The 25,209-nt window shown below is 35.5% G+C and overlaps 1 protein-coding gene across 3 annotated transcripts in view; it reads left to right on the forward strand.

Moving 5' to 3' along the window:
• Positions 1–21,717, forward strand: part of USO1 (USO1 vesicle transport factor) — a 55,966-nt gene extending 34,249 nt beyond the window's left edge. For 2 of the 3 annotated variants that reach the window (XM_045532831.1, XM_045532833.1), the window contains 14 exons: positions 557–711; positions 1,819–2,030; positions 3,452–3,472; positions 7,807–7,917; positions 8,237–8,355; positions 8,499–8,680; positions 8,956–9,077; positions 12,082–12,220; positions 13,071–13,234; positions 13,806–13,892; positions 16,754–16,852; positions 18,243–18,350; positions 19,941–20,156; positions 20,701–21,717. In XM_045532831.1, the coding sequence (XP_045388787.1) occupies positions 557–711; positions 1,819–2,030; positions 3,452–3,472; positions 7,807–7,917; positions 8,237–8,355; positions 8,499–8,680; positions 8,956–9,077; positions 12,082–12,220; positions 13,071–13,234; positions 13,806–13,892; positions 16,754–16,852; positions 18,243–18,350; positions 19,941–20,156; positions 20,701–20,790 (1,825 nt within the window). In that variant the 3' untranslated portion in view covers positions 20,791–21,717. The remainder of the gene's footprint in view (positions 1–556; positions 712–1,818; positions 2,031–3,451; positions 3,473–7,806; positions 7,918–8,236; positions 8,356–8,498; positions 8,681–8,955; positions 9,078–12,081; positions 12,221–13,070; positions 13,235–13,805; positions 13,893–16,753; positions 16,853–18,242; positions 18,351–19,940; positions 20,157–20,700) is intronic. The other variant, XM_045532832.1, reaches the window with a different exon arrangement.
• The last annotated feature ends 3,492 nt before the right edge of the window (positions 21,718–25,209 follow it).

Genomic DNA, 25,209 nt, shown 5'->3' on the forward strand with positions numbered 1-25,209 from the left:
GAATAACTGAGATTCCTCAGAGGAATCTCAGTTTGAGTTGTTAATATATCTCACGTACAGATCCAAGAAGTTCATTTGTATGTTTTGAAACTAGACATTATCTGACAAGACAAATATTGGGGTTTTTTGTGTGTTTTGTTTTTGAGGCAGGGTCTTGCTGTGTTGCCCAGGCTGGAGTGCAGTGGCATAGCTCACAGCAACCTCAAACTCCTGGGCACAAGCAGTCCTCCTGCCTGTGCCTCCCAAAGTGCTAGGATTGCAGGCATGAGCCACTGCGCCTGGCCAAACATTGGTGTTTTAAAAGAGTGTGTAGTCTTTGGAATTTAAATATTTAGATTCAGATATCACCTCTTCCATATCCTAGCTGTGTACCTTAGGCAAACAAGTTACTTCACTTCTCTCTGCTACAGTTTTCTTTTCTGTGAAATGGAAATAGAAATACTTAACTTGCTGGTGTTCAGGTTATGATTCCTCAGCCAACAAAAATGACTCACTATTGACTTGTGTACTTAGGTTGCAATGTTTCATTTTGTTTTTTTCTTTTTAAATGCGACAGACCGGCAATTGTAGTACTGCTCATGTCCATGGTTAATGAAAGGCAGCCATTTGTATTGCGCTGTGCTGTTCTCTATTGTTTCCAGTGTTTCTTATATAAAAACCAAAAAGGACAAGGAGAAATTGTGTCAACACTTCTACCTTCCACCATTGATGGTAAATAATATAGTTCCAATTTCTAGTTTAAAAAGTAAATGTCTTTCAAGCTTTTAATTCAGTCTTTCTCTTTATGCTTCAGCCTAAAATATTTTGTATGCTTAGGAAAAAAAAACCAACTTGAGTTCCAAGGCTTGCAAATAAGTTTAGAGAACATGCTTTGGAGTCAGACCAGAGTTTGCATTGTAGAATTTCCACTATTCTTGCTCTGTAACTTTGGGCAAATTATTTTTAACTTGAGCCTTCTCAAGTTATGGGGAGATAATAATACTCCTCTATAAATGGGGATAACACTCACCTCATTAGGAATATTGTGAGGATTAATGTAATTAAATTAAGTATGTTAAGCGCTCACCTCTAGCACCTGGCATATAATAGATGCTAATAAACAGAAGCTGCTGTTAATTGTACTTATCATTCCAAAGATAAATTTTACTATTAAATCACACTTAACATTTTGGTCTATTGTTCTAGTAGCGGGTAGAGTCATTACCCTTTCTATGGATTCTTTAAATATTTCATTTTACCTAAGATAAATTCTTGATATACTTACCTTTGTTATCTTTAACAATTGAAAACCTCATTTTAATTACGTACCTTGTGGTTTTTGTCAAAATTTAAGTCTATTTAATTATATTTTATCAAAAACTTTTTGATAAAAAATTTATTGCCATAAGAAATTTTTTACCATAAATGAAAATAAGACTCTTAATGTAGTAGAATAATTAAAATGTGGCATTTCCCTTGATTCATTTTAGAAATGTTATTTTTAATTAAGGTAATAATTTGGGGGGATATTACCATCATCAATTTGATGCCTCAAGTGTTCTATACAGGTTGAGCATTCCAAATGTGAAAATCCAAAATCTGAAACACTTTTGGTCCCAAGCATTTCAGATAAGGGATATTCAACCTCTGTTTCTTTGTTGTGCTACTTTTCTTCCACGATAACTTTCTCTCATCATTCATTTTGTTTTGAAAACCAGACTTCTATTGTTTTGAAAATAATTATTTTTGTATGTCCAGAAAACAATTTATAAAAATTTTGTTTACTCCCACACAGTGAAAATCTAATATATTTTTATCATCTGCTTTCCATCTTTATAGCAACAGGTAATTCAGTCTCAGCTGGTCAGTTACTGTGTGGAGGTTTGTTTTCTACTGATTCACTTTCAAACTGGTGTGCTGCTGTGGCCCTTGCCCATGCTTTGCAAGAAAACGCTACCCAGAAGGAACAGTTGCTCAGGGTTCAACTTGCTACAAGTATCGGCAACCCTCCTGTTTCTTTACTACAACAGTGTACCAACATCCTTTCACAGGTAAAGTATTGCGTGAAACTTCTCTAAGGGGTAAAAAAGTTCCAGCTATAAGTTTTGATGTCAGTGATACAGGTATGCAAGGATGTCCTTAGAAGATGCACATGAAAAAGGAAAGAGAGGACTTACCTGCTTATTAGTTCATTGTAACCAGGAACAGTTTAGTGGAAAGAAAGCAATAAATATTCCCATAGGAATGGTTTTGCCAAATAGTTATAAGATCCGTATCATGATGGAAAGACATGTCCTAGGCAGAAAGGTATTTTGAGGGTTTTGTTTTCTTTTTAAATCATCCATAATGTTCTTGCATGTCATTTTCTCTTTCTTCTCAGTAATTGAGGTTAGTTTATGAGAGGGAATAACATAGTTCATACCTGTGCACCTCCCTCTTTCTCTTCTCAGAGCGATTGATCATCCAGAAACAAAAATAGAATAGTAGTCCATTGTGTATGCAGCTATACAGTATACACCCTTGATGTTTGTGAATTCCCAAATCCTCAAGTCCCCATGCATATAATTTACCTAACAAGATGTAGAAAAACATAACTAAAAATGCTTGCATTCCTTTAGACTCTTGATGAAAACAGCAAAGCTTTACTGAAATGTAGATCGTAGGCACTTTGTAATTACTATTACATGATTTGCCCATGTGTACCAGCCATGCTGTTGAACAATTCAAGTTCACACTTTAGCAAAGCCATAATAATGTCATCAACATTCAGAATCAGTCAGGGAGAGTAAAAATGTGGATAAGTCTAAAATTATTCTGCCCACTGCTCGAGCAGTGGCATCATCCTACCCACTCTCCATAATGATGTGCTGTGCCCTTCTTTAGTTTTTAATTTTGCCACACTTACTGAATTTTTCCTTATTTGGAGCTTTTAAGAAAACGGTGCCATGAGTAGAAGTTATAAGTGAAACCTTAAAAATTAACTATAGTGAAAAGGGGTGCAGTTTAAAATTGGTTTACTTTAATTGAAAGCTTATTTTATCTCTTATTTATCCCTATCTCTTAGTGGTTAAAAAAATCTACCTTAGAATTTTCATATCTTATTTAATACCTGGCAGTATTATGTTGCTGTCTGTTGAAAACAGTTTTTTTAAAAGCCAAAAAGTAATTAACTATTTGACTACCATCACCACAGATTTTGCTGTAGTAATGTGATTACAGTGAATGCATAATGAGAAATGCTAAAGGTGGTGGTATCTTCCTTACTCTTAAGTAATTAATTATAGTGCTATAAAATCCTTATCCTCTAAAATGTTTATCATTTTTATATAATAAAAGATTAGAACTATCCTGTTTCATATGATTGGCTTGAGTTTGTAGAGGGACTGTGAAAAAGTATTTGAGGGATTTTTCTGGATTTAGATTTTTCTAAAGTAGTAATATTTATGAATAATTTTTAATATATAATTTGCAGGGTGATAAGATCGACAGACGGGTATGTATCACTTGATTTAGCTTAGGCATTTTCCTCTTTCATCAAGTCTTTTTCTCTGTGTTGGGTTTTGCTGATTGGGTTTTTTTAACTGCTTGTTTGAAGTTATATTCTACTCACACACTTATGTGTCAGCAGGTTTATCTCTATCATAAGTGGCTCTCCAATTCTTCTCCATGGGATACTGTAGTGACGTTACTAGGAACTATGGGAGTGAGAATCTGAGGCTATATACTTCGTGCTTCCTCTGGGGATGCTTGCACTTTCTGGAATTCCTTGGTTTTGGTTTTTTGTGTTTTTTTCTCCCAAGCTTGCTTCTTTATTTCTCCTTAAAACATTTCACAGGAAGTAAAATTTAGGCTTAAGAATTTTGTCTTTAGTTAATCAGTATATGAAAGAATGTGATGACTTTTATATTATATTATTTAAAATGTACAATGGCAAGTATAATTTTGTAATTTGAAAGACTTAAATATTATGGATTATTCTGGATATAATCCATATGTTACAACTACTTATGTATACCCATATAACTACAGTCCTATATGAGGATTAACTTTTGCTGTGGGGGGAAGAGTGTTGTGTTTTGTTTTGTTTTGTTTTGTTTGTGTGTTTTGTAAAAAAACGAGTGTACTGTAATATTCATGTTTGAGCATGCATTTCAGTTGAACAAGTGTGAGTAGTAATAACTGAGGTCTTGTTAGGAATTATATCTTTGTGTATGAGCATGATTTAACATTTGTTATTAACTCACACATACATATATTTGGCAGCTTTAGCCTCCAGAATTTTTCATATTTGGGAAAGTATTTTGTAAATATAAATGTTAATAATTTAAAAGGGAATTTTTTGAGATATTAATTTATACACAGTAAAATGCACAGACCTTATGTGTTCAGTCTGATGATTTTTGATGGTTGAGTGTACCTCTGTAGCCACCACCCAAAATAAGATGTAGAACATTTTCATAATCCCAGAAAGTTCCAATATGCCCCCTTTCTTATTATTTCTCTGTCCCCAGAGGCCACCACTAGAAAGTGAATTTGATTGTAATATGCTAGAACTTCATTTTAATGCTTGAATACTAGGAGTTTAAAGTGTTAGCTTTTTGTATATTTTTATAAACAGTGCAAAAATATTAAACTTGAAATGTACATAGAAATGAGAGGGATTTTTATTTTGAAGATGTAATAGGTAGAACATAATAGCTTATGTGTTGCAGCTACTTTTTCATGAATGATTGCTCGAAATACATAGTGTTTAGAGAGAAGGGGAGAGACCAAAATCTAAAGGAGAAAATGGCCTCCTCAGCTAAGTTCCTCCCCGTATTTATTTCCAAGGACATGTGTGCAAAGGATCAGGGCCCTTTGTTAATTTTTTTTAACAACTTCTATACAGGTCAGCTGTTTTCAGCTGACCTTTGAACTTAGCAAACAAGCATCTTTGGGCAGGCGTTTTCACCTGCCCCTTCATTCACCTTCATTCTTTCTATCCATCCATCCTTCTAGGCCTAGCCCCTACACTTATATTAAAAATTCAATGATTCAACTTTAAATATTTTGTTTGTGGTTCTCTCCTATCTTGTAAAATCTGTGGTTTCTATTCACTAAACCCTTGGAATGCTCTGAAATTAAAATTTTATCCTCCATTGTTTTTTTGGTTTTTTTTTCCAAATTTCCTCAGTCACTCTGGGGGCTCCAAAAAGAGATGTGTACTTTTTCTTCTATTTCATATCCTCTGCTCATTTTGTATTAAAGAATTTTGGCCCTTGTCTTTGATATGAATTATAGATATTTTTTCCTGATATGTCATTTGTCTTTTGACTTTGGTGTTTTGTTTTGGATTTTTTGTTTGTTTGTTTTTTGAGACAGAGTCTCACTCTGTTGCCCAGGCTATAGTGCGGTGGCATCAGCCTAGCTCACAGCAACCTCAAACTCCTGGGCTCAAGCGATCCTCCTGCCTCAGCCTCCAGAGTAGCTGGGACTATAGGTGCACCACCACACCCAGCTAATTTTTTTTTTCTATTTTTAGTAGAGACGGTCTCTTACTCAGGCTGGTCTCAAACTCCTGATTACAGGCATGAGTCACCAGTGCCCACCTGGATTTTTTTTTTTTCTCAGACTTTTCTTTTATGGCTTCTGCATTTTAAGTCATACTGAAAATGGCCTTCCCACTGAAAGATCTTAAGGAATTTACTCATATTTTCATCTCATGCTTTCTGGTTTCTTTTTTTGCATTTAACTCTTTGTTCCACTTTCCTCAATGAACTGTATAAGGTGTGGATCCACACTGATCTTTTTCAAGATAGCTGTCTAGTTGTCCCAACATTTTTTAAGTTGGGACATATAACCCACTGATGATTATATGCTACATTTTTCATATAGTAAGTTCTCATTTGTATATGGATCTATTTCTGGACTTTTTGGTCTATCCCTTAATTCCTGCCTGTTCATGATCTAATATCCCCTCATTACTGTTTTTCATTTTTTTCACCGTATTCCTAGTTATTCTCACTTTTTAAATATGATCTTCAGAATCAAGTTGTTAAGTTCCATAAGAAAAGAAACCTTTTAGTATTTTTGTTTGATCATATTTATGTTATAAATTAACTTAGAATTAACATCTTCATGATGTCAAGTCTTCCTATCTAAGAACATGGTGTCTTTATATTGGTTTTATATCCATTTTTGTGCTCTTTAGGAGTGTTTTAAAATTTTTCTTGTTTTGGTTTCAGACCATTTTGATGAGGTTCATTCCTGAGTACTTTATCTTCTTTTGTTGCTATAATACAGTGAATCTTAGCCAGAAGGCTGAGAAGCGGTTTTTTGTTGCTATAATAAATGAATTGTTCCGTTCTATTTTCTCCCTGGTTATGTTTAACTTTGTTCTTCTTATCCTTCAGTTAGACCCCAAAGGGCATACTTCTGGAGGACTCAGATTTAAATCTAATTCTGTTTTTGTTTACTCAGACATCAGCCAGCGATTTGATAGGATGCTCTTATATATATATATATGTAGGCATATTTGGTACCTAAAAATGGTTAATCTAAGTAATGATGAATTTCTATATGTAGCATGTAGATAAAACATTTGCATTTATAACTTGAGTAGTTGTAAGTTTTCTGTGGTACATAGTCAATGGAGACTAGCTATATCTTTTAACTTTTTAATTTATATAGGTAACATGAAAGTATACTGTGGGCACAGTAATGATATAGAAGCAAGGAAAAATAATATATCATGTAAAAACTAAATTCATATTAATGCTTACTTGGTAAATCATTTGAAGAAGTCCAGTTTGAATTTATTTAATTCAATATTAAATATACCTGAAAATAGATTATAAAAAGGTCAAGATGCTGACATTAATTAAGATTTGCAAAATGGAATAGTCTAGGTGTTAGAAATTTTTCAAAACAGCAATGATTATTTTAAATCCATTCTTTGTCTAGATCTTTGAATAAATATATTTTGGATATTTTATAAAAACCACCCCAAAGTGATGCATTACTGTGCTGATCTTCATTATTTTATTTCAAACAAGTTTTTTTTTCTTTAAAAAAGAAATAAAGGTCATAGTAATAGAAGATGGGCAGTGTCAATATTATGAACTGAGATCTATATAGGAGATGTAAATGTATTGTTTTAAAATTTAGAAAACTAATTTTGCTGGACGTGCTAATTTTCTTGTTTAACTAGGCAGCAACATAGTTAGTGGCTTGGGGCACTTTTGCTAATTTAAATCTTTTTCCTCTTGACTATGTTGGTGATTTTCTCATATAATATTGTCACTGAGTTTGTAGCATGGTTTATTTTCTTGTTAGAAAATATATTCTCTCATGGAATTTGACTAAATGATTCAGGAGATTATTTCTTTGTATTTTTCTTGATGTTTTTTGAAGGAGGCAGAATTTGTCCTCTTATCAGGAACTTGTTTTTAAAATATTGATTGAAATATCATAAATTTGCCTGGCAAATGTATTATAAAGTGTCTTGGAGTTGATGGATTTTTTTTTTTTAAACCTCTATATCATAAATTTTTTCCTTAGCAGACCGACCAGGTTTTTCTACTAATAGAATTTTAAATAACCCAGTATATGCTTATGAAAAATGAATCAATTCTAATTTCCACACTGTGATCATTTTGAGACATGCAGCCTGTGGTGCACATAAGAATGTATTCTCTTGTTCAATTTTTTGAAATCTAGATTTCTGGCACATCTTTTATAAGATGTTAAAATTCTTTTTATGCAAATAGGAAGGGATCTTAGGGCAACTTTAAGTGTGAAAAAAATAGAATGAATGGAGAGAGATTTCTGCCAACTTATCTATTACAGGGAAGCAAAATACAAACAAGAGTTGGATTGTTAATGTTGCTTTGTACCTGGCTAAGCAACTGTCCCATTGCAGTAACGCATTTTCTTCACAATTCAGCCAATGTTCCATTTGTATCCTTTATATTTTAGTAACATACATGTAAGTATTTATATCTTTTTTATTTTTTTCTTCTCAATTGGAAATAGCTCTATACCCAAAATGTTTGAATTCTCCACCATCTTATCTGTGTTGCAACTTTTTAAACTGTTAAGGTTGTGATGATGTTTGCTTAACCTGTGTGTGTATATGTGTATCATTATTTTATTCTGGCTTAGAGCATATATGATATTTCTTATAGGAACTCTTACATGAAGTATATATCAAATTCCAATTGCAAAATAAAGTATTCTAGATATTATGAATCATTAGCCTCCTTAACAAGGATTTCAGCTTACAGGACAAATTGCAGAAAATCTTGGAGAGGAGGAACAGTTGGTCCAAGGCTTATGTGCCCTTTTGTTGGGCATTTCGATTTACTTCAATGATAACTCACTTGAGAGCTGCATGAAGTAAGTAAGGGGAAGATGACTCTCTAATGGCATCAAGAGATAATGGAGCATTTTTTCTGCCAAAGTATAATGGAGACCAAGCTTTTATGTTTTGTTATGATTTTGTGTTTTTTTAAAGCATTTCAATGTGCTTATCTCTATAGAGAGAAGCTAAAACAACTAATAGAGAAGAGGATTGGCAAAGAGAATTTCATAGAGAAACTAGGATTTATTAGCAAACATGAGTTATATTCCAGAGCGTCTCAGAAACCCCAACCAAACTTTCCCAGTCCAGAATGTATGATATTTGATCATGAGTTTACAAAGCTGGTAAAAGAACTTGAAGGTAAAACAAGAAGGTTTATATTGATATTCATTAGAAAGTAAATGTGATTATATTGTGTATATATGTCCTGGATACATGCAGATTATATGATAAGCCTGAAAGTGGATCTTTTTTTCCTCGCTCTTGATCTGTAGCCCAGTAAAGGACAGTTGGCTTTCAGTAAGATTGGAAAGATTATTTCCAGTCTGTCATGGAGTTAGATTATATGTTTTGACTAAGTCTTAATAACAAAATAGTATTTTAAATGTTTAAAACAAATAAACTTTCTTTTCTAGGTGTTATAACTAAGGCTATTTATAAGTCCAGTGAAGAAGATAAAAAAGAAGAAGAGGTGAAGAAAACATTAGAACAGCATGACAATATTGTGTCTCACTACAAAAATATGATTCGAGAGCAAGTGAGTACCAATGAATTGTATACACTCTGATTACTACTGATAGATATTTTCTACATTGAGGAAGAATTTTTCCTCGCATTTCAAATGAAAGAAGATACAGAAAGTAAAACTCATTATTTTTCAAAGTATCTAGGTGTTCAACAAACTGAATGCTTAATATGTCCTAAGCACTGTGCAGGATGTTATAGATAAAAGCGTGAATCAGACAGGTTTCCATATCAGTTCCATGGGAGACAAACCCATAAATAGATTACTGTAACACATATATCATTACATATTAAGTCTAATGATAAAGACAATCAAAGGCATATGTGGCAGCACTGAGAGGCACCTAATTTAGCTAGGTAGGAGCAGGGGCCTCCAAAAAATCAAGATGCTGAGTCCAGGCAAAGGGAGAGGTAGGGAATAGAGGCAGGAAGTGACAAACAGCATGATAAGCTTGAGTCTAATGTTGCTGGCTTGTACTTAGAACACTCTGGCAGCTGTGTAAAGGAGAAATTTGAGGGGCAAAGCTAGAGGGAGAGGGAGCCAAGAAGGGGAGGCTCTTGTGGTGGGTGAGCTGTGGGAGGGAACTAGGGCACTGATGGTAGCAGTGATGATGGTAAGGGCTGCCCTTTTTTGTTTACTATGTTTTACATGCTCACTAAGCATCTTTTTTTTTTTTTTTTTTTGAGACAGAGTCTCACTCTGTTGCCCGGGCTAGAGTGAGTGCCGTGGCGTCAGCCTAGCTCACAGCAACCTCAAACTCCTGGGCTCAAGCAATCCTACTGCCTCAGCCTCCCGAGTAACTGGGACTACAGGCATGCGCCACCATGCCCGGCTAATTTTTTCTATATATATTTTTAGCTGTCCATATAATTTCTTTCTATTTTTAGTAGAGACGGGGTCTCGCTCTTGCTCAGGCTGGTCTCGAACTCCTGAGCTCAAACAATCCGCCAGCCTCGGCCTCCCAGAGTGCTAGGATTACAGGCGTGAGCCACCGCGCCCGGCCTCTCACTAAGCATCTTAAACTCTCGTTTAATATTCACAATTCCCCTACAAAGTAGTTATCATCTTTAGTTTAGAATAAATGAGGAATCTGAGACTTAGAATTTAAATTCACCCAGGGTCACTCCGCAAGTGGTAGAACAGAATTCAAATGCATGTGTGTTAATGAGATTCTAAAGCTCTTACCATGTGGTTCAAAGAAGACAGATTTGAGAAATGTGAAAAATAAAGAAAATAAAACTAGCAGGACTTAGTAATGTGTAGATGCAGGTGTGAGGGTGCAGAAAGGGTCAAATGTGATCCCTACATTTCTGTCTTGGACAACTGAATAGATGATATTGAGTTAGACAGCACAGGAGAAGGAGCTGATTTATTAGGGTAGATAATGATGAGTTAATTTGAAACCACTTTTCCGGAATCATCAGTTGACAGGATACCAGTGAAGTTCCATTACTTGCATTGTGTTGAGCAACTTAAACCTTCTGTTACATTCCTTCAAACTATGTTCTTGGTTTTTACTCTCATTTAATTTCTTCTGCTATATGCCTTGATTGGAATTCTAGAAATTGCTGCAATTTTATCTGAAAAGTGAGATTATTGACATTGTTAAAATTCCAACGTCATAGAAGATACAGCGGTGGCAGTTCACATAGAGCAGGTTCATCCCCTTCCCTGCACAGCTGTGCACCCTCCCTGCTGTGTGCAGCTGTGCCAGGTGTGGCAAGGAAGAGCATGAGTAGAACCTTCTAAATGAGAACTGCCTGTAGGTTATTTTCTTCCCCACAATCTGTATTACTGAGATAGTAATTTTAAGAAAGAATAAAAATATTATGGTATATTTGGCATTCAATTTCAGCTTTTCAGTTTATAAGCAAACAGTAAATTAGAATCATCTTTGAATGATCAAAATTTGAATCATCAAACTATCCATGATTATTATTATTATTTTTCATTTATATGTTGGTACAAACAAGGAGTCGTTTCCAGTTGGTAAAATGTAATGTCTCTGGAACAATGGAAAAGTAAACACTTGGAATGTGATGTAGTCCCAAAATAAACATTTGGGGCTCACAAATATAGTTGATTTGGAAGAAGAAGAGAGTGATTTGACACAATTACTATAATGACTCTTTTTCAGAAATCTTCATTTTAAACATTCTCTCACCACTTAAAATGGTGTTTGGTATTAGGTAACAAACATCTAGAGCTATAAAATGTTTATATCCTTTGAAATGACATTTGAGAATTTATCATAAGGAAATTCTCCAAAATTCAGGAAAACAATTATATGGACTAAGATATGTATTGTAATAATATTTATCATTTTGAAACATGGAAAGCAACCTCAGTCTCAAAAACATTAAATATAAATTATATTGCATCTACTTGATCAGATATTAAGTGAGCATTAAAAATTGTGATTGTGAAAACTAGCAATATGGGAAAATTAGAATAGTAAGTAAATTAAAGGTTACAAAATTATATGTGGATTGATTATGACAAGTTTAAAAAACATGGATTGGAAAAAAATTAGAAAATAAAGTATATGAAATTCCAACTATAGTTATATTAGAGTGGTGAGAGTTGGAAGCTCTTTTTTCTGTTTCTGGTCTTCTAAATGTTCTGTTATGATTTTTTTTAATGTAAAAAATAATGTGCATATGTATACGTACATATACTAAGCTTCTTAAATAGTTCATGGTGTGAATTTCTTAAATGGTTTGATGGACCATGAAATGGAGTTTTTTCATTTGATATTCCCCCATAATTGCAGTGAGATTGCAAATGCCATAGTGTTTATTAATTGGGCCTTACTTGAAATCTTACAGTTCTACTGCATGTTAATCTGCCTTGGTGCATATAGTAATGTATTACTGCTTAATTATTGAATGATTTTGGAAGTGTTGAGTTCTTTAATATACTAACCCAAAATAACCTCTAATTTTTAAAATTTGTTCTTCTTCTTAATGGTAATTAGTAAGAATGTAAAACACGTGAATTATATTTTGTTTCACAGGATCTGCAACTTGAGGAATTAAGGCAGCAGGTTTCTACATTAAAATGTCAAAATGAACAGCTCCAGACAGCAGTCACACAGCAAGTATCTCAGATTCAGCAGCACAAGGATCAGTATAATCTTCTTAAAGTACAGCTAGGTAAGTGTAGCTTGCCATCACTATTGTAGGGTCTGGGTCATTCTATTCTTGGGAGCTAGACAAAGTAAAACAGCTTCTTTTTACGGACTAATCTTTCTGTAACCTTAGTCACAGTGATGACGTGTAAATTGGAGTTTAAAACAAAGTAGCATGGTAGTTAAGAGTAGTTGAGATTGAAATCCAAGCTTCTTGCTACCTGATTATCTGACCCATAGACTCTGAACCCTGGCTGCTCATTAGAATCTCCTGAGATGCTTTTTATTGGTTAAAAAAAAAAAGAAAAACCCCAATAGTATTTCTGATTTAATTAGTCTGGGGTTGGATCCAGGCATCAGGAATTATTGCAGACTCCTCAGGTGATTCAAATGTATAGTTGGTTGAAAAAGACTGATCTTTCCGTTTCCTCTTCTGCAAATTGAAGATAATAATAACACCTGAGCATTAAATGAAATAATATATGTAAAATTCTAGTGGTGCCTGGCATATGGTAAGAGCTCAACTGCTTGTAAATAGTGTCATCCTGTAGTGCTTGTGAAGATTTTTTAAAAGGGATTTTATGTTGTCTTCATTGACAGAATTGGAATTGAAATAACTGTAATTCTTAAATCATAGATCACAAGACCATGCAGTTTAGTCTACTGTTTGACTATGCTGTTTTCCTCCCAGAAATCTGAAAATATCATCAGTTCATTATTTTTATCAAGACACTGTTCTACAAAGATGAAATGTGATTGCAAAAGTGCTGCCAAAGTAATTGAATTAAGAAAGTTATATATTTGAATCTTCTAGTTCAAATAATGAAAAATTTAGGTTTCATGCTGGCTTTTGAAAATTTATGCTTGGCTAATAGGAAAAGACAATCAGCATCAAGGTTCTTACAGCGATGGGGCTCAGATGAATGGCGTTCAGCTGGAAGAAATTGGTAGGTTGCGAGAAGAAATAGAAGAATTAAAAAGTAATCAGGAACTTTTACAGAGTCAGCTGACTGAAAAGGACTCTTTGATTGAAAATTTGGTAAGTAAATGTTTAAAAATTTAAAGTAAGAGGTCAAGAGTAATTCTCACCCTACCTTTTTCTTTATTTCTTTTTTCAAATTTTTATTTATTTATTTTTGCTGGATCCCTTAAGCCAGAATATCATATATTAAGATTTTTCTTAGAGTATGAATTTTAGAGTTACACTCTCTAAACTTCCATGCTTCCTAGCTAATTGAATTTAAGCAACTTAGGGAACCTCTTTAAACTTGTTTCCTAATCTATAAATTGGTGGTGGTAATATCTGTTTCATTGTTATGAGATTTAAATGACATGCTCTTAATACATGGAAGCTGTTCAGTAAATATCTGCTTTTATGCTTTCTCCATGTGACCTCAGGTAAATGCTTAGATTTAATAAATTACATATGGAAAAGTTGTAGATTATATACACTATGTTGAAATTTTATCTTGGGCATAAAAATTAAAATGATGTGAATTTTTGGGGTAAGCATGTATAAGATATAGTTTATATGTGTATGGTGCTGTTTGGTTTTTGCCTGTCTCTTTAGACTGAATTTATTTCATAGTTTATTTCTTTTCTATTTATAGAAATCTTCCCAAACGTCTGGCATGAATGAAGAGTCTTTAGCCACAGCTTCAGCTAGAGATTCTGAACAAGTTGCAGAGTTAAAACAGGTAATTTTCTAGCTTGATCCAAGTTCTATTTTCTTTTTTGTTTGTTTTTTCTTTTTCTTTTCTTTTTTCTTTTTTTTTTTTTTTTTTTTTTTTTTTTTTTTTTTTTTGACAGAGTCTCTCTGTTGCCTTGGATAGAGTGCAGTGGCATCATCGTAGCTCACTGCAACCTCAAACTCCTGGGCTCAAGTGATTCCCCTGTCTCAGCCTCGTGACTAGCTGGGACTCCAGGTGCATGCCACCACACACGGCTAATTTCTTCTATTTTTGGTAGAGATGGGGTTTCAGTCTTGCTCAGGCTGGTCTGGAACTTCTGACCTAAAGCGATCCTCCCACCTCGGCCTCCCAGAGTGCTAGGATTATAGGCATGAGCCACCTCGCCTGGCCAATTTTCTTTTAATTATGATAGAGTTACAGCCCTGTAGTTTCATTAACCAAGAACTACTTTGTTAGATGGAAGCACAATTTGAGTTAAGACAGCCATTTGAAAATCTAGAAGCTATTTTTAATTATATGTAATAGTATTTTGCTTTTTATTGCTTTCGTTTTTCAGTGGTGTTCTTTTTAACAGAATCTCAGCATCTCACCCAGATTATTTGTAGATTATCAGTGAACTAACAAAGAAAAATTTAAATATATTTATAAGCTGCAAATATGAAGGTATAAAATCTTATGCCTAATTTTCTTATAAGTATTGACTATGATAATTGCTTGACTAAATGTACTGGGTGTTTAAACCATTCTATCAGGAAAATGTTGAATTTTAGAATTGGAAAAGGGAATAACAGGAGGTAAACTTGTGTATATCTCAATTACATGACTCCAACTGAAAAGCAAAATAAACTTTTTCTTCTCTGGTAACTTAAAAAATCTAGAAAAGCAAATTAAACTTTTTTCTACTTGGTTAATTTGTAGTATTTATAAATTCCTATTAAACTAGATCATTTATCTTTGTCTAATGAGAAAATTAAATGTATTTGTTCAACAAAAGAGCCAGAAAAGAGGGAAAAGAGCTGTTGACATGTAGAATTAAATAATATACTAATTAGGAAAATCTAGAAAAGTATCAGATTGCTTATCAGTATATATTATCCCTAAACAGGTTCTGGGTTTGAGGGGGGGTTTCCCCGCTTTTTTCTTCCTTTCTTTCCTTCTCTTTTCTTCCTTCCCTTCTTCCTTTCTTATTATAAAAGGAATGCATGCTTCTTTAAAAAAAAAAAAAAATCCAGGCAATACTAAAGTAAGAAGTGACCATCCTTACCAAGCTAGGACTGACTTCCTTCTCCCTTCTCCGGTCAGTTGACCCTGGCCAACTGACGTGGCTGATCTGAGAGAGGAACAACTGTACGCAGAGAAACTGTCTTACTTTGGTAGTGTCCATGTACGTTAGAGTAGATTCTAAAATCCAACCTTTTTTTTTTTAAATCACTTATTGAGGCTTTCCAGGTTTCTAGTATGTGTTCACAATATTTTGTTTGTGTGGGGAAGATTAATATGCTGTTTTGGTTTTATTAAGTCTACCTACATGAAAACTATATTAAAATTAAAGGGAATTAAGTTATTAATATATGGCCTTAGTCTATAAATTTCAAGTAAAAATTTTTACTATTTATGTTTCCCAGTGAAACTTTAGTTGTTTACTTTTTCCAAGTTATTTTCTTCTATAAATCTTAGATTGTTAAAAAATATATACCTTAAATGTCAGTTTTGTTATTTTATAATATATAATAAAATACTGTATAAAGAAATTTAAATGTAACTCATTTTGATAACCAGAAAAAAGTTAAAAGCCACATACATACATGATAGGAATTTTAAAGAGAACAAAAAAAAAAGGGCTTTTTATATGTCAGCATCCCACCACTTACTCAGTGTCTCCAGACATTACCCAGTGTCTTGGGGGGATTAGGAGGGAGCATCCCTGGTTGAGAGCCACCTTTATAATTGCTTTTCTTTATTCTGTACTGTTGTGAGGGAGAGAAGTTTGAAAATTCCAACATTAATGTGAACTTTCAATTAATTCCCCAGTTTTTACTATAACACTACTTTTCATCAGTGTTTGGTGGATCCTAGTCTAAAGATGTCCTGTTTTGCTCTTCTAAATAATAAACCTCTATTTCAGCCAGGTGAGGAGGAACACTTGCCCAGTGTATAAGATTGGGACAGAGATCTGATGGTCTGTCTCTTAAACAGGCTTCTAACCAGCCCTGCAGATTTTAACCCCATTTTTACTTATACTTCTAGACATATCTAATGGTAGCATTTCCTGAACCTTTTGGTAGTTAATGCATTCATTGTAAGTACCAGCTAGACTTTCTCAAATAGTCAACCTCAGTTTTCAGGTTTTTCAGTGCTGAATTAGTTACCGTTGTTATTTGCTCTCTGAAATTCCCCAAATTTATTGCCCTTTTCTCTTACTCTCTTTGTCCTTGTAGGTTTCTTCCTCCTGCTGTCCCTTCCTCTTTCCCTCTCTCCCTTCTTCTACTCTATTTCTCTGTCCCTTCCTCTCCATCCCTTTCTCCCTCCCTCCCTCCCTCCCTTCCTCCCTCCCTCCCTCCCTCCCTTCCTTCCTTCCTTCCTTCCTTCCTGCCTTCCTTCCTTCCTTCCTCCCCTCCCTCCCTTTGTTTATGATTGGATGAAATCTCAGGAGGGAGCAGAAGTAAATGAATGTGTTGAATTTTTTATCTTGAACCCAAAGTTCAAGAATAGTTCTTTAGAGTTAGATTTTAAAACTTGGAAGCTATGATTTTAGAAAGGAGGGTCAAGAAAGGAAATTATTTTTTAAAATTTTTTCCTGTAAATAGACAGTTCTTGATGAAATTAATACTATTTAATGTTACAGCTCAGCTATTTTTGTCTCTTAGGAACTGGCAACATTAAAGTCTCAGTTAAACTCACAATCTGTAGAGATCACCAAACTACAGACAGAAAAGCAGGAGCTGCTACAGCAAACAAAAACATTTGTAAGTTAATTCTTTTTTTTCCTTTTGAAAGGTAGTACCCCAAGCTTGCTATATTATTAATATTTCTCAGTCACAGTGAAAAAGAAGCAAATTCATCAGATAACACCTTCTCTTTAGATTACTCGCTAGCTAGTGTTTTAGTAACAGAGGTTTCTTGTTCATGGTGGCAGCCATTTTATGACCAAACTCACCAGGTTGGTTTATTTGGTTGCTTAATTTTGCTCTGTTATATCCTTCAGTCCAAGCTGGCAGCCTTTCTGTTCTGATGGGTATAAAGTTATCAAAAAACCCTTGATGTTTTCTGCAGAACGCACTTTCTCACTTTTTACAATATAGATAGGCTGTGAATTTTCCAAATCTTGAAGTTTTGATTCTTCAATTTATCTCTACCCTTCTCACATTTTACTATAAGCAGCAAGGAGAAACCAGGCCACACTCCAACAGTTTGATTAGAAATCTCTTCAGCAAAATATCCAGGTTCATTACTTAGAAGCTCTACTTTCCACAAAACACTGAACACAATTTGGTGAAGTTCTTTGCTGCTTTATAACAAGTAGCCTTTCCTCTAATTTCCAATAACATGTTCCTAATTTCCATCTGAAACCTCACCAAAAGTACCTTTAACTCTTACATTTCTGCATTTTGTTCATGATGATATATGTGTATCTCTACCACCATACAAGCTTTCTCCACAACTTCCCTCTTCTCTTTCTGAGCCCTCACCAGAATCCCTTTTAATGTCCATATTTCTACCAGCAATCTCTTCAAGGTAATGTAGGCTTTATCTGACATGCACCTCTGAACTCTTCCAGCCTCTACTCATTATCCAGTTCCAAAGCCACTTCCACATTTTTAGGTATTTGTTGTATCATCACCCCACTTCCTGGTATTTTAGAAAAAAGATAGGGAAAGACTGAAAACCTGATTTAAGAGTACCTCCTATTTGCATTTCACTAATTAATGGCATTTGGCTCAATTTGTCTACCTGTCTCTCTGAGATGACAGTATGGACTTAAAAGAAGCTTATGAGAGAATGGCTTTGAAAAATAATCCCTGCTTATTAAATGCTGCATTATAATTACGTTAGAGCTGCCTCATTGATTAGTTTTCTGGGCTGACCTTGAGGCAACTTAGCCCAGCCTTCCTTGTACTCAGATGGGATGGGATGCTGCTCCACTCTGATGACAGCTCATCTGTCAGTGGAGAGCACTTTGTTTTACACATAAATTACATAAATAATTATATTTTCTGTCATTGAAAGTAAAATTTCAAAATAGCAAGAAAATTAAATCACCACTTTGGGAGTTGAGATTGATTATTTGCAATGGGAGTTGAGATTGATTATTTGCGACTTTAAAGAAACATTTTTTTTCCTACTTTGTTCTCCTAGGCAGAATCAGTTCCTGTACAAGGAGACGGTGAGACTGTAATAGCTGCTAAAACTACTGATGTAGAAGGAAGACTGTCAGCATTATTACAAGAGACTAAAGAATTAAAGGTTAGTTTTTGGTAAAATTTTATTTATTACAGATAATATGAAATGCACTCCGTGAAATTTTGTTACATTTATTTTAATCTCTCAAATTCTTAGATTTATGAAGAAAGTTCATGGGGTGTAATTTTATCTCACAACATTTCCATTTCTATTTTGATGCTTGCTTTATTTATTTATCTATCTATCTGGAGACAGAGTCTCACTCAGTTGCCCCAGCTAGAGTGCAGTGGCATCATCATAGCTCACTGTAACCTCAAACTCCTGAGCTCAAGTGATCCTCCTGCCTCAGCCTCCTGAGTAGCTGGGACTACAGGTGCACACCACCATGCCCAGCTAATTTTTTCTATTTTTAGTAGAGATGAGGATCTCGTTCTTGCTCAGGCTGGTCTTGAACTCCTGGCCTCAAGTGGTCCTCCCACCTCGGTCTCCCAGAGTGTCAGGATTATAGGTGTGAACCACTGCACCTGGCCTCTATTTTGATGATTAAAGATGGTGCAAGTGAAGTTTCTTTAATGCCATTTCAGATAATGATATTGAATATGTAAAATAAGAATGTATATGCATGTAGTATGAGAGTAAAATTCATTGAAAATATCTTGAGTTTTCTTTCCAGCATCAATATCTAATCACAATAACAAAACAAGGATTACAAATTTGGCTAATACATAAGCTACATGTAGGCTTTCCATAAGGCTGAGAAACACAGACACATTAATTCCTGCCAGCCATCAGAATAAATAACATGAGAAAGGAATGAGGTAACTTAACATTAATAAAAAGTAAAAGGCATGAAGAAAAAAATCAGAAAAATGAAGATAATACATAACTGTGCTTTCTGGATTGTGCCCAAATTATTTTATTTTTAAATGATAGACTTTATTTGAAGCTATTACTCTTTCCCATTTAATTATATGCATGAAATTGGGATAATTTTTTTTTTTTTGAGACAGGATATTTCTCTGTCACCCATGTTGGAATGCAGTGGCCTCATCATAGTTCACTGTAATCTCCAGTTTCTGGGCTCCAGTGATCCTCCTGCCTCAGCTCCCGTGTAGCTGGGACTACTGGCGTATGCCACCATACCCGGCTAATTTTTTTCTATTTTTGTAGAGACGGGGTCTCGCTCTTACTCAAGCTGGTCTCGAACTCCCGGCTTCTAGCGATCCTCCTGCCTCAGCCTCTGAAAGTGCTAGGATTACAGGCATGAGCCACTGCACCCAGCCGATAAAGTTTTTTTTTTTAACTTTGAGTTCTAATTCTAATGCTAACCAGGCTTCTGCTGTAAAATGTTTTGTGTCTCCATTTGCTCCTTTAATTATCTGAAATAGTATTGCTTTTTTTAATCCCTTAAGGATTTTTTGAGGAATAGCTAACTAAAACTATATTTTGTATGTTAAACTCTATTTTTCACAATAACCATCTTGGATGAATAGTCTAACAAATCCTCATGTTACTGGATATACCCTCAACCTTCACCCCTAAACTCTTTAGATTGAACAAGTACAGTGATTTATCATAGGAACAAACTTTGTTAAAAACTCTAGGAAAGCAAGTACTAATTTTAGATTATTAACTTTACTTTTCGTTTCCTAGAATGAAATTAAAGCTCTGTCTGAGGAAAGAACTGCCATTAAAGAACAGCTGGATTCATGTAACAGTACCGTTGCCATTTTACAAAACGAGAAAGACAAACTAGAGTTGGAAATTACAGATTCCAAAAAAGAGCAAGATGATCTCTTGGTGCTCTTGGCCGAACAAGATCAAAAAATATTTTCATTGAAGAGAAAACTCAAGGATCTTGGTTATCCAGTAAGATTAAAATATTTCCAAATATGATTTATATTTTTCTTTGTAATGCATCTTTAAAATTTTTAATTTCGCATGGAAAAATTGTACCTATATTATAGGCATAGATATGTGGGTTCATGTATATGGTATCATCTACATTGCTTTCACTGTGTTGAGTGAATTGACTTAAGACACAGATTAAGCTCAGTTTCCAGCACTTGTAGACTATTGTCTTTTGGATCTTGAGCCTATAGAGTGAATTGATTCGATTGCTCTTTGGGTGGCAAGACTGTCATAACCTAAGTATGCCATTATCTTTTACCATATTTGGTTCAGATGTATGTGTAGAGAGGTATAGCCATTTCATCAACAAAGTTAACTGATAAATCTCATTCATATTAAAAATGATAGGGAGCCTTGAGCATTAAATTAAAGAAATCAGATGGCTGGTTTTCTACTGTAATTACTAGAATACAGAATTTATCAACAGGGTGTATATATCATTACGTGTTGAATGTGACTTGAACCAGTCTTCATAATATTAAATAGTATTTTTTAAATCTAGATTGTAGAAGAGGATGAACTTGAATCTGGAGACCAAGAAGATGAGGATGATGAAAATGAAGATGCCGACAAGGACCAGGATAGTATCTAGCTTTAAAATCTCTAGGAACGGTAGAGATTATATTGTAACTTTGAGGATGGAATCTTAAGACAGTACTTTGGTTTGCCTCCACAGAAAATAAAGATTTAGAAACCAAGTGGAAACGGCTAATAAGACTATTGATGTATTTTTTAAATGTTGCCACCCATGCTGAAAAACCCTTGCTGAACTATATGCAGAAAACATATCATCTTTTATTTAAATTCATCTAAATTATCCCAAAATATAATTTGCAAAGAGCGTCAGACATCAAAAAATATACCATTTTAAGGCATGTGGTGGCAGTGCTATTTGCCTTAGTTCATTGATTATTTACTTTTCAGAATTTGTGACTTTAAGTACTAACACATTTGATTTAATGTGTATTGAATTGGAATCATTATTCCTACATTCAGCATTTGAGTTCCTAGCTGATGATTTTCTTTTAAAGAAACGAGTTTACCTGAAAGCAAGATAGCCTGGGCTGAGGGACAACACACATCATCAGCCCTCCATGCGATGTGACTTCTAAGACGTGCAGGGTAGGACAGTTTAGAACGAGTGCCTTGACACCCGACATGGCTGCATTGGGTACCTCAGTGAAGAAGCCAAGGATGCTGACACACAACACGGGTGATGTGGAGGGCGGTTCTGAGAAACTTTTGCAGCAGTGTGTTAACATGGTTGGTTTTCATTTTATTTTAAGCTAAACATCTAAAGCAGATTATAAGTTAACAGCTTATACAACTCAGATTTAGTATTGATTATCATAAAACATATTATCTTCCTAGTTTTTAAAGACCCAAACCCTGATTTATATAATTTATTGGCGTTTTTGCTGAATAGGTTTAAGTCAGATAATAGATTTTTAAAAAGCAAATGAAGCAATGTGTCAAAATTTAATGTTTCGTAATAAAAATAGATATTATGTTCACTTAATCCCTGGTCATGGTTCCCTTTTTTCAGATTTTGAGAAAAGTATCTTATTCTTAATAAAAGGTGAGGCAAGTAGAAATGGTGAGGGGAGTTCTTTTATTAGGGGTATGCTACTGAATTAACATTACTGGATGTTAAAAGCAATCTTCTCATTTCAGACTAATGATTAGGGTTCCATAAGATTGGAGGGAGCTACTTGGAGCAACTGCAGAAGTGGAAGAGGTTAGAGAAGGGTTTGGATTTTTCTGAATTCGGCATTGGAATTCTTACTAATGATTTCTTTTAAGAAGTGAATTTACTTAAAGGCAAGATAGCCTGGGCTGGGGGATGCCTTCTGGGTTCAGAAATAGTTTAAGCAGTCCACTAAGGGACAAACTTTTGAAAGAGAAGGAGTATTGTCACCTGTCTTGAAAAAGGAGATGGCTGTGTGTTACAGAGTACCCATGTTCCACCACTGCTACCACCCTAAGATGGCACTTGCCATCAGAGAACTGTCACTGGACCAGCTCAGGTTGTTTGAAGTTCCCTAACGTTGGCACCACATAATGAACAATGGGTTAATGACTACATTTCAGGCTAATGTTATAAAGATAAAGAAAACTGGATCAGTAGCGAGAATTTGTAAGTATGGAATACCAAAGATCTTCAGAAGAAATACCTGCAAAATCAGTGCTGGTGTGCCAAACTCAGTACTCAGGCTGGCCTGGATTAGGGAAGACACAGGAGGCCTCATAGTTGCATAGTTCAGCCTGGAGCCAAAAGGGACATCTTAAACCCAGCCTTAGTTCTTAGATTGCTTCTGGAGCCTCCTAAACTGATCTCCCTGTCTGTCCCACCCCGCCCTCCAACCTTTCTCCATCTTCACCACAAAAAGCTTTCTAAAATGCAAATAGGAGCAGGAGATACTGCAGTCGCCTACTGTTTGGAGCCCTCAGCAAGGTAGGTAAGACCCTTTGTGTTCTGCTGCTCCCCAGCTCTGCTGTCCTTCAAGTATCTTCTTTTAGGATTATAACCAAGATATTTGCTCTTACTGGCTACTGTGGTCTGAATGTCCGTATCCCCTGCTCTGTTTTTGCCCAGCTGTTCTCCCTTCTCTGCCATTTCTTTTTCCTACGTTAGCAGGTGCATCCGTGATGACAGCCCAATCGGTTTATTTCCTTTCTCTTTCTTCTTCTGGATTCTTTACTAATGCACATGTTTTTCTACATAAAGTAAAGCTGAGAAGGAAAAGTCCCAGCGTGGCACTTTACAGTTGTGTCCACCAGGATCTCTATTGCTCCTTTCATTTTACAACTTTTCACAAGTTTCTGTGCTGTGTCTAGAAACACAATAATATATTCTTTGTGCACTGCAGGTTTCCCTTGTCTCTGCTGCTTTTTGTCTTTTGATTAGATATGTGTGCCTAGAGGTATGCTGGAGCTGATCGTTCATTTTTCAGAAATTTTGTGAGCTGGCTGTTAAACACAGCCATTATTAAAAATCGAATTATATAAATTATAAGTAAACAAATTATATGAAACACAAAGATCATAAGTACTCAAAATTCATCACTTCCTAATTATTTTACTGTATTTTATAATCTCTGCTGCTGAGGATATTTGTGTCTATCTACCTGTGTGGAGGAAACACCATCTTAGGGTGCACTGCTCCACATCTCCCCAACTCCACGTTTACTGATGTCAGGGCAAAGATTACAAATCGGAGCTCTATCCCACGAGATAAACATTTACCACCTCTAAGGCCACCAGCATGCTTTGGTAACTACACCCTCACTTTTCCTGTGAGATCCAACGTCATTGGATCTTCTTTCAGTCTGAAGATTTGTGCAACCAGTTTCTAGAAGGGCTTCTATCAAGTCATATGCTTTGTCCTTTCCATCTTGACCAACAGGACAGGACAGTTGTATCTCCATTAATTTCAACGTTAAGGGCCAATCAACTTCTGTCTCTTTAAGTCAGTCAGCTTCCTCTTTTGGAGTCGGCCCATGTTGAGCTGGCCCTTTGAGTCATTTCATTAGCTGCACACAAGACACCACTAAAATCTTTGAGTGAATCTCTGTCAATTGTACCCTAATCAAATTGAGTAGTCGTCGAAGTTTTTCAGTAACAGTAGTCTGCCTGGTTGGCTGTAGTTTTAGTTTCTAATTTGTTTCTAATTTGGTTTCTAATTACTAATTAGCTCATTCTTCCATTATCATCTCTATCAGTTTAGTCTCTGAAGACACTTTGTCAATGCAGCTATTTCTATTTGAAGGAGAATCTGTGTGATTATCTGTGAAGAAAATTGGTATATTTAAAAAATTTCCTGCCATAGCAGTCCCCTTCTGAGCCTTTTACTTTAGGAACTTTCCAATTTAGAATGATTCTGTTGGTTACACTCTGGGCAATCTCTTTCCCTGTGGCAGCAACAGCTCAAATGTTGGAAATCAGTGACATCAAGGTTATCTCAGTAGTCTGAAGAGTACCATGGGGATTAAAAGTGTAAATGACCAACACTGGAACCTTTCCAGATTTGGTAGAGACGTTTTGAGAATAGGAGATGCCAATCCCTAGGACAGGAGAAAAAGGAAAAAAAAAAAAAAGGATGGGGTATGGAGTTGGCAAATTCATATGGCTTCCCAATTTTGCCTGAAATCGGCCTTTTTTAAAAAAAAATCTTAAATAGTTCAGAAATTATTGAGAAGTTGTGCTGTTTTATTTTTAGGTAAGAGTGAGAAATTGCCTCAGAGTCACAGGGCACATGTTAATGTCACTTTTCTGGGTTTGTGAAGCTTCTTTGTCAAGGAACTTCATTTCTGGAGGACTTGGCAATTCAGGTGACCCACATAACAAAGATAGGTCGTGAGCTCCTGTGACAGTCAGGGGTGACTGACCATGGCCTGAGGCCTGAGAATGCCTGGGTCCCCCTTGGGGCGGGACAGTAATGACCCACCGGTGTGTGTGAGTGTTTTACCGTTCACGCAGTGCTTTTCTCCAAAGAGCCTGGAGCAGTGGTTGTCAGGTGGATCCAGGCAACATTGAACTTTGATTTATCTGGAACTTTCCCAGGAGTTGCCCACCATTTTGGAAAACTATCACAAATGGCAACACCTGCTGCCGTTTGCGTCTGTGGCTCTTGCATCCGCCGAGACCTGCCTAACAGAGTCATGCCTGCGAATCTGCCCTTTGCAATACCTGTTGTTCCACTACAAATTACTCTCTTTAGTTCTGCTTGGTTGTACAGTTAGAGCTTTCTATTTATATTTTGAAGTTAAGCGTGCAGGTGGATTGTTTCATCTACGCATGTCATTACTGGAAATGCACCTGAGCATTATAAAATATTTGTGCTTGAAAGTGGGTGTTGAGTCTGACGGACCTGCAACAGGGAGAACCAGGTTCAACAGACTCCAGGAGCTTAAACAGACTCCGCAGTGCTGTCCCCGCTGCCTGACCGCTGGCCTTCCCGAATCCCTGCGTTGGAGACTGAAGCAGGGACAGAACCAGGATCAGTGTCAGT

Source organism: Lemur catta, chromosome 19 (assembly GCF_020740605.2).
Source record: "Lemur catta isolate mLemCat1 chromosome 19, mLemCat1.pri, whole genome shotgun sequence".
In the NCBI taxonomy this organism is placed as follows: domain Eukaryota; kingdom Metazoa; phylum Chordata; class Mammalia; order Primates; family Lemuridae; genus Lemur; species Lemur catta.